General features: G+C 45.0%; 1 protein-coding gene across 1 annotated transcript in view; it reads left to right on the forward strand.

Annotated features, from left to right (window-relative positions):
- The window catches only part of LOC135370743 (intermembrane lipid transfer protein VPS13D-like), a 53,206-nt gene that overhangs the window by 16,942 nt on the left and 24,177 nt on the right, over positions 1 to 12,087 (forward strand). The window contains exons 28-44 of the mRNA XM_064604564.1: positions 1,455 to 1,608; positions 1,673 to 1,920; positions 3,216 to 3,550; positions 4,255 to 4,699; positions 4,788 to 4,934; positions 5,747 to 5,977; positions 6,046 to 6,298; positions 6,366 to 6,541; positions 6,626 to 6,803; positions 7,472 to 7,727; positions 8,432 to 8,612; positions 8,751 to 8,953; positions 9,438 to 9,502; positions 9,584 to 9,732; positions 11,297 to 11,375; positions 11,456 to 11,616; positions 11,731 to 11,962. Of these exons, the coding sequence (XP_064460634.1) occupies positions 1,455 to 1,608; positions 1,673 to 1,920; positions 3,216 to 3,550; positions 4,255 to 4,699; positions 4,788 to 4,934; positions 5,747 to 5,977; positions 6,046 to 6,298; positions 6,366 to 6,541; positions 6,626 to 6,803; positions 7,472 to 7,727; positions 8,432 to 8,612; positions 8,751 to 8,953; positions 9,438 to 9,502; positions 9,584 to 9,732; positions 11,297 to 11,375; positions 11,456 to 11,616; positions 11,731 to 11,962 (3,493 nt within the window). The remainder of the gene's footprint in view (positions 1 to 1,454; positions 1,609 to 1,672; positions 1,921 to 3,215; positions 3,551 to 4,254; positions 4,700 to 4,787; positions 4,935 to 5,746; positions 5,978 to 6,045; positions 6,299 to 6,365; positions 6,542 to 6,625; positions 6,804 to 7,471; positions 7,728 to 8,431; positions 8,613 to 8,750; positions 8,954 to 9,437; positions 9,503 to 9,583; positions 9,733 to 11,296; positions 11,376 to 11,455; positions 11,617 to 11,730; positions 11,963 to 12,087) is intronic.

Consider the following 12,087-nt stretch of genomic DNA (forward strand, 5'->3'; position numbering starts at 1 on the left):
GAATCTAATGTGTCTCCATACTGCTAACAGTGAACGCTCTACGGCATGTTATACAATTATTGTGAAGCTTAAGAGCAGATTTGACATTTCTAGAGCTTCCTTTCGAACAAAGTTTATTCGAACATAGAAGACTTACGCAAGCAACTTACGCCTTTGGTGCTTATGTCATCCCCAACATACAATGTTACGCCGGCACGCTGGCATAAACATGACATGAGCAGCACATCCCTCTGCTTAGGAAATGACAACACTGTTGTACATTTGTTCGTTTGTCCCCTTGTCCTAGCCCCAAATTCGGGGATAAGCTGTCTACATGAAGGTTTCTGTGGGTGTGCTGATGTAAGGCTACTTAACGGGGGCATGCAGCTGTGCTTTGTACTAACACTAGAAGTCAGTATGTGCAAGGTGTGTGCAGAGAAAGTATCCCCACATTGACGCATGTGACATGTTCCTTGCCTACCATATGAATTTCCGGTGGTGCATAACGACGCATTGATGTGATGAAGCAAGCTCTGCACAACAAGAATGTTAACCACACAAAGTTTGCTCTCCGTGTGTTTCCAGTGGGACATGGCAGTGTTGGCACAGTTGCAGTGAGCTACTGTTAGGGGTGCCACCTGTGCAGAAAGCGCAAACCAAATCCGGCACCCCTTGTGATAGCTGGAAGCAATTGTGCTGTGACTGCCACGTTGACATCTGTATAGGCAAGGCCCTGTGTTTTGAGGTAAAACCTGTTTTTACCCCTGATTTGCATTACCATTACTTAGGGTGAAACACGAAAATTTTTTTTAAAAAATCAATGAAAATGTATTAGAAAAGTGAAAAGTAGTAATACGGGCTCTGGAGAATGCTACTTGGACACTCAGCACAGCTGTTCTGCATCTTCATCTAAAACGCAAGAAGTGCTTTTTTTTTACTCCCGAAAATCTGTTTTCCCACCCAATATCGTCCAGTTTTACCCAGCTGTATGGCTCCTGAAATAAAACCTGATTTTTACCCCTGAATTTCAAAAAACATAAAACCTGAAAACACAGAACCCTATGTGTAAGCAATTTGGGATACGCAGTTTGCATGGCTAACTTTTTGTCAAGCAGAATTTGGTTACCATAATTTTTGTTGTTGTCTTCATTGCACAAATGTGTAATCGTGCGCCATGGGAAAGTTCGTATGTTAAGCAGGGGATACGCTGCGTGCATAAATGTGGGGTTACGTTTTCTGCAGACACCCTCTACGTTGACCTCTATGATGCCCCTTGCTGCAGGAAAGGAGGAAGCGAGAGAATTCTTTTTTTTCTTTCCCCAGTACAGTCGAAACTCGTTATAACAAAACTCACGGCAGACCGCAGTTTCTTTCGTTGTATTGAATTGGAGGTCGCAATGAATTGAAGGTGAAGGTGTTCAAATTCAGCACGGCACCGACAGCCTGTGTGTATACATTCCATTTTCTGCGTGCAGGGTACACCTAGGCATCTCACCTCCATAGAGCTCACATTTGACTTTCATCATTTCAACGTCCTCCTTTTGAGGGCCGTCAACAGGAAGGGCAGTGTATCCGGCCAGAAGGTTGCCACGGCAACCATGAGCAGTGCCAAGATACAGGCGTCAGTAGGTGAGCACCCATATGAAAACTGCAGCGCGAAGCGGAGCGTAATGTACCCTCCCTTGAATTTCAGGCTCCTCCCTCAAGATTCATGGAACACTGGGAGGTCTTCAAGTGTGTGACTTGACCTCTGACAAGACAGTTCACAGACGAATCATGAGTGTGGGAGATGACCCCCACATCCTGCTGGAAGCTCCAAATTCACTGAGCAAGCTGCACACGGACCTGTACAAGCAAAGGGTTCACGGCAGTGAGGATGCGGGGAGTCGGAAGGCGCTGTCGTTTACTGTGACACGCTCAGGGCGAGGTGACGGCTTAGATGTAAGTGGTATGCTCGTGAAGAGCTCTTTACTTCTTTATTTTTCTTTATTTTCTCTTTATTTCTGAGTGAGACAAGCCTGAAAGATGCTGTGGAAGCTTTCACTGTCCACTCCCCTGACTCTGCCCTGACCCTGGAAATTTCCTTATTTTTTTTCTTTCTGACTTCTATTCTGTTCATTCATCAAGTCTTTTATCAGGAATTTCCTCAGGACCTCCACCCTCCTCCTAGTACTCCACCGATAATCTTACAAAATATGTGCAGAGGTAGCGCCGAAACAAGTAAAAAATGCCCCAAAGCGAGCATATATGGGTGTCTCCGCCACCCATCCTCCACCGAGGTGAAAAGTCCTGCACAAATCCCTCTGTTTTATCATCATTATTCACTTGCATGTGTAGTCTGCCACTACCTTAAAATTGGTAGCTTAACATTGGTGGGAGTCACGGGACATTAGAGCCCACACTTTTTCGCTGCATCTATTGCTCTTTCCTGGATTTTTTTTGTAGCTGCGCGTCTCCCTGTCGATCGTAGTCCTCCAGCTGATGAACCATACACCACGTACATGTTGCAACGACACACTGCCTAATTCGCAAGCTACACTTTGTTTTAGCTACTATATCTCAATGCACGCAACGCTGTGGAGCTGCTGTAACACTGCTATGCCCAATGGTTCACTCGCTCCTGGTGACAATCAACTGTACCGCAACATCCTCATCGGACGATGAACGGGCAGTTTGCAGGCATAACGTCACAACGTCACAATGACACGTTACTGAGGTGGATCTGACGCTTGTGTGATTCTGTTAAGAATTGCCTGCAAATTCTCTGTTCTTGGTGGCAGTGTTGGCTCAATGATTGCCTAATTCGACAATATGTGGAGTTCAAGAGTTTCCAACATAGTAATTTTCTAGTCACTCACATTGACATTTGTTGCGTTCCTTTTATATTAAAATGGTAATTGAGGTACTTATCACTGCTATATGCACATATTGAAAGCAAAACATGATGGAAATAAATAAACAAACAAAGACTAAACACATGAGCATTGAAAGACTCAGTTTGGCGGTATTTCGCATGTGGTTCATACTCGATGCCTGCCAGTATGCATGGCATATGATTCATGCTTTTAAGAAATTAAAAGTATACTAGTCTAATAAACCTGCATTACCGTGCTGCTATTTTATTATTCATACCATTCAATTTCTTTGACATTTAATATTTACGTATCATGTACTTGCAGTACATACAAGAAGCAAGCAAGTAACAATGCATTCTTTCTATTCTGTTCACATTTAAGGAACCTTCCGAGACTAACAGCTGGGAAAGCACGGAGAAGCTCGAAGTTGTGGTGCGCATGGCTTCCGTCTGCTACGTGCATTCTCCGCGTCTCCTCCAAGAACTGGCATCCTGCGCGGCAGAATTCAAAGGATGCATATCCGCTCTGGCCACCTCGATAAAGAATGCGGCGACTGAAGTTGCTCTGGGTATCGTGACGCTCCCAGCGCAGTCTGTGGCCGCGTCGTTTCACGTCAGCGTCTCGGACGGTTCGCCGTGTTCAGCAGCGGACCCTGGTAGAGACGCACCCGCGGATGACACTCCGAAGTTTGGCGGGTTGCTACCTCTTGACGTGAGGTAGGTTGAAAGCAAGCCACGTTATGGTTGTCAATAGTATGAAAGGGGTTGTGGCAGTTTGATACACAAGGTGTTTCACCTGATGTGTTAAAAATGTTATTTTTAATTTTTAATTTTTGTTGTTGTTGTTGCTGTTGCTGCTAGAAACAGAAGGTGTACGTTGGATTTACCTCATTTCATTAAGAAATGCAAAGAAAGTACAATTGAATAAAAATAATAAGATGAAATAATAAGTTAATTTAGTACATAATAGCTTAAAAAAAAAACAAGCGATGCAAACGATCGTTTCGGGACAAGCAGAAATGAAATGGGATGGGATGAACCTGACATGAGCTTTCCGTTTTCGGCAAATAATGTTACGCCGACTTAAGTTACTTACAAATTATGTTACTTACATGTTATACTACAAGTTACGTTATTTGCTTATGTTACTTACAGGTCTCCGAGTTCAGTTAAGAAAATTCAGTATCTTGCGACAGAAAATTGAGCACGAATCTCTTTTCGTGTCAGCTGTACCCAACAGCACAAAAATATTTTACGCAAGAAAATAACGGCTTCTGCATTAGGTAGCGTTAGATTCCCTGCGCAAAAATGCGCGAAAACAAGATCGCAACCGAGTTGCCATGCCCCTCCGCATGAAAAGATGTCAACTTTCATTGCCGATGGTGCAAGGAATGCAAAATTTGTCTTTACATCCATTGCAGGCTGGATATATTGCTGCAGACACCCGTCATTGTTCTGCCATGCAGCACCTCCAGCCCAGACGTCCTGGTGGCACATTTAGGACGCATATCTGTGCAGAACACAAACTCCTCCGTGCTGCAATCACCCAATTTCATTTTGGGCTCCTGTGATCCCTTCAGAGCAGACCACTTCTTTGTGCAGTTCAAGGATGTCAACCTGTACTCCCTGGATATAGAAGAGAATCTTAAGAGTGTGCTTCAACTGGGAAAAACGGTTCACGCTTCACCAGATTTTTTGTCCGTAGCAGAACTGTACCAGTGCTCCACGAATGGACACCTGATTTTGCACGATACAGTAATTGAGTTCAGCGTCATGTACAAACGGTTGATGGGGGTCGATAACTTCGGATGGTTCTACGAATCTGTGCCGTGCGAACCTGAAGCCTCGTTGCATCCTGTCGTCGAGGTGAGTTTTTGTCCGATGTCTGCCTTGTGCAACGCCGCAGTTTTATCTGAAACGAGATCTCTTACGAGATGTACCTTCTCGCTTCTAGATAACGGGCACGGTTATCAACGACCTTAAAGTGGTCTTAACGAAAAAGCAGTATCAATTGATGCTGCTATCCTTGGCCAACCTTTCCCACGATGATGCTTCAGAAGATGGAATCTCTGAAGCAGTGTCGCACCTTGCAGCCCATAAAGTAAGCACCGTATCTAGATAACACTCATACGTGAATATTACTTCATACAGGGTGTTTATTTTTATCCCTTGCAGAATTTTTATAGAAAAGTTACGAGAGCAGCACAGATGTCGTTTTTGCAATAGGGTTATACGGCCAGGCGGACATCATCTCGAAGAAAGTATGCAGCTACAAGATGACTAACTACCTAACATTCGATAATGAACTCTTTAACAAGGGGGATTCGGGCAAAACTGAGATAGCAGAGGATAGCAGAAGACTACCCGAAACCAAAACCACGACCACCGGGAACGCAGGGAGCACAGCGCTCATTTCACATCAGAGGGCCACGTGGTTTGAAGTGATCGAGGTGGTTGTAGGCGCTGATCTGCTGCCCAGATAAACCCAGCTTTCCGGCCCAGATAAGCATCCGTCGGCGCAGATGATGCACTCCTGAAGTGCACTCATTTTTTTTTCGGTTAATTTGCATACTGAAATTCAGCGATGGATATTTCACGGTGCGTGCTGTTTTCTGGATTTTGTAAAAGATAGAGAATGGCTTTCAACGAGGATTGCCTTCTGTCCCACTATCTTGCTTTTGCCTAAAATTCGCTAATGAAAGAGTTGGTTAGTGGATTTTAGGTAATTAGTCTCTTCTTGTAGTTACCTACTCGCTACCAAAGAATGTCCGCCTGGCCGTATAACTCCACTGCAAAGACGACATCTGTGCTGGCCACGTAGCTTTTTTATTAAAATTCTGTAAAGGATAGTAATAGACGCCCTGTATATTACTTTCCGAAAAATAGTTTGGTGAATCTGGTGGGTCTTTGCAGGAGGAACCAGTTTATATCAACACCCAGCCGCACGGCTCAAGTGCCTGCTCTAAAAGCTGCGACTCGCGCAAGCCCAAGTTCGTTTGCTGCCGAGCAAATTTCACCCTTCCTGCCTTCTTAGTCCATCTATGTGGTGACCTCTGTGAGGCCGAACAGGACCTTGTAATGCTATCGTTCCAGGAGCTCTCCGTGCACTATGAAAAAGACAGCCCGTACGAAACGAGCATCCAGGTAGGAACGTCCACGTGTTTGCCCCCAGGGGGCTGGTCTAGTAAATGCACTCCTCTCTATGCGTGTAGGTAGCACTGCGAGGGCTGCTCATGGAAGACCTCCTGGAAGTGCCCGATTCGGACCATCGATATTTAATAAGATCATCGAACCTGAACACCGTTGAAGCTGCTGCTGCAGCGCCTCCTAGAGCCGACTTCATATCTGTTTCCTGTCCCGACATGACACACCACGTCCCTCTAGTTCCTAACCACCCATCACTGCCTGACCACTTGTGTACTGAAAATGTCTTCAAGGCCCACTTGAAAAGAAATAGACCCAAAGGTGTGGTTAATGTTTGTTTGTTTGTTTGCTGGGACCTAAATGAACGCTCAGAACTCCCTCTTTGCAGACTACCCCAGGCGGTCCTCTGTCCTGCAGAGGAGCAACTCTGCAACCTGTCCTTTCACACCTCCTCCCTCCCCTTCTGGACGAGCTTCTCCGCCAGCCCAGGAAGACTCCCTTATGCACCTCAGTGTGCTCCTAATAGACAAGCGGTCACCTTACTTCGTGTCGAAACACAACCAGGTGCATTAGCGGAACCTCATTTGTGCCTCCCTTACACATATTCTGGTCCATGCATTCGTATGACTGCAATACTCTTCATTCCAGACTCACAGTATGATTCAGGTTAACTTCAACTGTTTGGAAGTGACAATCAATTCCCAGACCTGGGTTATGGTCCTGGATTTTCTCGGAGTCAGCTGCGAGGGCCCGGCCGTGCAGAAATCTGTGGCTCGTCGATCAAATTCGATGATGCTGAAGGAGGATCCCAATGCTGCACACGGTAGTTTGTGTTGTTCATATGCTGACTGTGTGATTGTAAACTAAGAAAGAACAGACATCAATTCAGAAAGGAAAAAAAAAAAGTATTAGACTTGCTAAGCATAAGAGTCAGCCTGTTTAGAAAGACGTCAGTGAAACGTAAGGACTACAGCCCAATAGTTTAAACCACCGCTCTGTGTCTTTGACTGCTAGTTTATACTAACTACATAAGTGTAATGTTCCTTATTCCTTTTCTTAATACAGTCGTGCCTGTGTATTAAGACTGACAATTATGATGACTGCGGAACTGGTTGACGAGCAATGCACAAAATCGTCAATCTCAAGAGGTGCGGAACCTCACGTGATCTCGGCGGTTATGTCGTCCTTGGAAAAGCTTTCGACACTAGGCTGTGTCAGTTTAGAGCTAGATATAAAATCCTTTTGCGCTATCAGCAAACGTGCGTGTTCAGCGGCGTTCAGCTTGCGCCATTCTACTTCGTTGACGCAATCACAGTCAGTGATTTTGCGAAAGCTCGTATAAATGATAACCCTGATACAACGATTAGATTTCGCGTTGCCGTCAGTACGATTATAAATGGACTCGACTGTGTGTTTTTACGAGTGGTTATTTTGTATCCAATCCACTGTACTTGCAGTTCATTCCCTAAGGCTTAATGATGTGTATCCTTGCAGAAACTTTGGAAACAAGAAACACAGAACTTGACGTGAGCATATGCAACCTCACAGTCACACTCAACAAGCCCGTATATCAACTTGCAAGATCTACCATCAGCAATTTTGCTATGCACACGTCGTTTCGAGATGGCAATGCAGCCGCTCGAGCCAGCCTAGAGAAGATCTCGGTGTTGGACTTGTCACCGTATGGAGAGCTTTACAGAGAGCGCTTTGTAACCACCGGAAAAGAGGCCCTGCACTTCGACATTTTCAGGTCAGGTTTCAACTTCGACGCAAGAGTAAAGTCTTTGGTTCGCAATCAGAGCGGGACATCTTCAGAAAATGGTGTCCTGTCTAAATGGGGACCTAGAACAACGTTGTCTTTTTCCTGAGTTTCAGATAATAAGAATTTTCTGCAACTCCTCAGGCAGACAACACATGTTCTTATCTTAGGCCATTTGTTAGCGTAATTTCACGCGTATAAGCCGCACAGCAGATAAGCCGCAGGACCCAAGGGACACACACATACGACAAGGGAGGTCAGTTTTAGTGTCCTACCATGATTGGATTGTGCCCTTGTTGCGTGTTTTTTATGGATCGGCGGGTCCGTGGCCTTCCAGAAGACATGAATCACTTGTCACCACTTTCGTTAAAGCTGCTTGGGGGAAGCCACCAGGAAGGTTGGTCTACTTGAAGTTGGACGTGCCCCTGTTACGAAGTGTTCGTGCATTGGCAGGGCGGTGCTATTCCAGAGACACTGTCGGCCTGTTCGTTAAAACCGGGGTATGGGGGAAAATACTAGGGCAAAATAGTCATCAGATGAGCCACACTGGTGGATAAGCCGCGGAGCGCCCGTGAGAAACAAAAAAATTGTGCATAAGCCGCGGCTAATAGGTGTGAAATTACGGTAATCGTATTAATCTCATGCTGACTAAATAATGCTTTGGATGTATCATTCTTGATCGCAACCAACCACAGGTATGGCGAGCCTGATCCAGAGCTGAAGCGTGAATTTGACATCAAAGTGAAGTGTGAGATGTCCTCCGTGCAACTGGTCTACACCCATCGCTTCATTCTCGAGACGATGGAGTTTTTCGCTGACTTCACTGAGCTACAGATGCTACTAGCGAACTTGAGAGCAGCCACCAAAGGGAATGAGGCGAGTTTTTCGAAATGTATAACGTGAATAACATGAATAACGTGGCTAATAGCTCTTAATGATGAACCACACATGCTAAGTCCAGCTAAAACGAAACTGAAATTCTGACACTTTTTTAATTCTCATTTGTGCCCTCAGGTCAACGTGGCAGCCGGCAGAGCTCCCAGAGTAAAGTTGGAAGTCACTGCGGGTACTCCCGTAATAGTGGTACCTCAGGCGTATAACAGTCATGATGTCCTTGCTGCAAACCTCGGGAACCTCACTGTCTGCACCTCGTTTTGCTTCGTCGGTGATGAGGGTACCGTGAGCTCTCTGCAGAAACAACACTCTTGCACAGCAAGGTATGTACAAGGTGTTACATGCGACTCCCTGCAAAGTGATCTTATCGGTGGGGACGTATGAATATTCAAGCACTTGGGAGCCATAAGAAGTGTACAAGTAACTGAGTTTCACTGGGCCGTACAAGCTGGATTCAGCATTTTTGTCAAATATTTGGCACTCTCCCATCTACAGGTTTCCCCGGCGATTTTAATCCAAGTGCCAGCTAAATTAATCCCTGCCCCATAAAGTTTGCATGGCACATAGATTAATTTGGATGGAGCTTGGATTAAAATCGGCGGGAAAACCTGTAGTCAAGCCTAAAGTTCGCAATCGTTAAAAATAGTCTCAAAATACCAGGGGAGCGCCTTTTACTCGACGACTAAAATATGCACTAATGCAACTAAAACGCAGCAACTGAAAACATACCTTCACAATCTTAATTCATAACAATAACTCAAAATCTTTGCACCGATGCCAATTATGTGTTTGGTTATTTTTACGCAGCCCAACATCTCCCAATGGCAATGATATCAGAGACGTAAATTTGATTTCACTTTCTGACGAAGAAGGTAAGGTGCTTGCATATAGATTCTCTAAGAAATTCATATTTGTTGTTCACATCTTACTTACATTCTTGTTCTTTCTCAAAGTCGATGCGCCCTGCCTGCTTCAAGTTATGAACATCACGCTGGTTGACATGGACCTATACTCAGGAACACACATCTCGGGCAAAGTCAGACGTCCTTCCTCCGGCCGTGCTAGTGGCCTGCTGTTTTCGTCGTGCCACATAGAAAAGAATGCAAGTGTCTTTTTGTCATCATGAACTTCAGTTATGATAATGGTCGAGTTACTTAATATTTTCTGATTTTTAAAATGACTAACGACAGTCTCTCTCTCTTTCTTCCTTCTTTCAAGTACCTCTGCACATGAGAACGTTCAAATGTCCAGGTTGCTGCTGTGTTTCTTGTGTGAAATGTTTTTAAATTCTTGTCGGTGGTTTTGAAGAAATGTACGTGACATTGATTATGAGGGTCCCGGACATGCTGTCGCAGTCATCATATGTTTGTGTTTATAAAGAAGTTCTTGTAATGCTTGCAGTGGCATTTTTATGTGTAACGTATGCCTTAGCTCGAATGACAACAGTGAGCCAGCTTCTATATGCGCTAGAGCTGTGCGAATAGCAGAATTTTTATTGGGAACAGTTTACGAATATTTCACCAGCAGTGCGAATCGAATCCGAATAACCTCTTCAGATGACGAATTGAATTCAAATTATCAGAAAAGGCCCAATTCGAATAATTTTGAATGCCTCATGGTGAAATATTTTGTGGTGTTGTGCTCATTCGATGATGTTCTGCTTCAAACTTTTGAGCCTTTTCAAACAGCATAACATATCGTGAGAGAAGGGTCCCTCTGTGTTGTGTATGGTAGACTGCTTTAGTGGGATGAACTGCATTGAGAGTTAGTCAACATGTCCCATGCAGCCTGCTTTGTATGCATCTCCTCATTTCTATGATTACATTCTAAATTTCCTGTACTTTTTTTAGAAGTACACATATTTCCATCTGTTACTGAACATAACTCTCAAAGTTGGGCGTACATTTGCTGGAACATGCAGTGTCTGGTGTACAGTTCTGACCATGAGCTAACAGAGGCTGTAGACTTTAGCGACAGAATATTGTAAACAGTGTAAAGCGGGCTTCACCCAACACTCGAGTGTAATGAGGTGAAGCCGACTTGCAGAATGGAACCGTACACACCATAAGAACAATGGCGGTAGCGTGAAGTGGGCTTCACCTAGCTCTTGGATGCAATGAGGCAAAGCCCACTTGCAGAATGGCGACTATTCGAAAAAATATTCGAAAATTTCGGATACTGAAAATAGGTTGCGAATAGCATTCGAATAGCATCAGATATTTGTGTCATATTCGAAATTTCGAATATTCACGCAGCTCTAATATCCACTTGTATTCGGGGTGTAGTACTTGGACAAGAAGTTAACGGTTTGACATCTAAGAGGATTCGTTGCAAATCACTATGAAAGGTCACAGGCTGGCAATGCTGCTGGCAGCCAATTCTATTACTTCATTGGCAGTAGACATCTGGCTTAGTATCATACAATACACTATGCAAGTGGTTGAGCTCTCAGTGCAGCTCTCCAGTTTCCCTCTTTTTCCCTTTTTCTCTCCATGGAGCAACCTCATTAGTCCCCATCCCGAAAATAGGGGTTCCAGCAACGGTTTTCTTCCGTAGACCCACGCGCAGGGACAAACTGTCGTAGCGTATATTCTGTAATAGAATGTGCTTGTATCCCTCGTTACTCATGTTTCTCATTAAATAAAAGACCAAAACTCTGCCTTCAGGATGGTGCCCTGCTCCAGCAAACATTCATGCTAAAATTACAAGCGGAAAAGAATTTGGACTCCTCCACGAACCATGCAGGTGAAGTGCATCTTGTCCATGTGATCCCTTATGTTCATTGGTGACGCTTCAACGTTTTGACGCTCCGTCTCCCGCGACAGTTCCCGATTGGACGGTGCAGGGAAGCTTTTCTTCCGTGCACTTCACCATCGACCGTCAACAGGGCCAGCTTATTCAGGGAATACTGAGGCACAATCTTGGAGAGCAGGTGGAAGGCTCCTCCCCTTCAAGTTTTTCTCTCGTAGAGACACCTGCAGAACGAGTGCGTAAGACCTCAAGTGTATAGTACGATGGAATGGAAATTTTGGCAGGGTTACACCTGGAACTAACGAGAAAGTTTCAAGTGAAATTTGTGTCCCCCGCAAACACGTTCCAGGCCTCCCTTGCCGATCGGACGTGGACCACCTTGGCAATGTACATGGACTTGGTAAATGTCTCGTTGGAGCTGGTGCACTCACGGCCAAAGCTGCTCTGCGCCAACGTAGAGCGTTCGTTAGCCAAGGTAGACCTCATCAAGTCACGCCTGTCTGTGGAAAAATACTCTGACCATACGAGTGATGTGGACTTGGTCTCTCACGAGATTCGTGTGTCGGACACCCGCTACAGGGGTAAGTCGCGCGGCTCCTTCCTTTTATGGAAACCTCAACCTCAACCTCAACCTCAAAGGTTGCCGTTCACGGACTTGGGATAACGGCAGAAAGGTTGTGATGGAGCAGCTGAAGGCAATTTCAGT

Source organism: Ornithodoros turicata, chromosome 10, assembly GCF_037126465.1.
Source record: "Ornithodoros turicata isolate Travis chromosome 10, ASM3712646v1, whole genome shotgun sequence".
Classification (NCBI taxonomy): Eukaryota; Metazoa; Arthropoda; class Arachnida; order Ixodida; family Argasidae; genus Ornithodoros; species Ornithodoros turicata.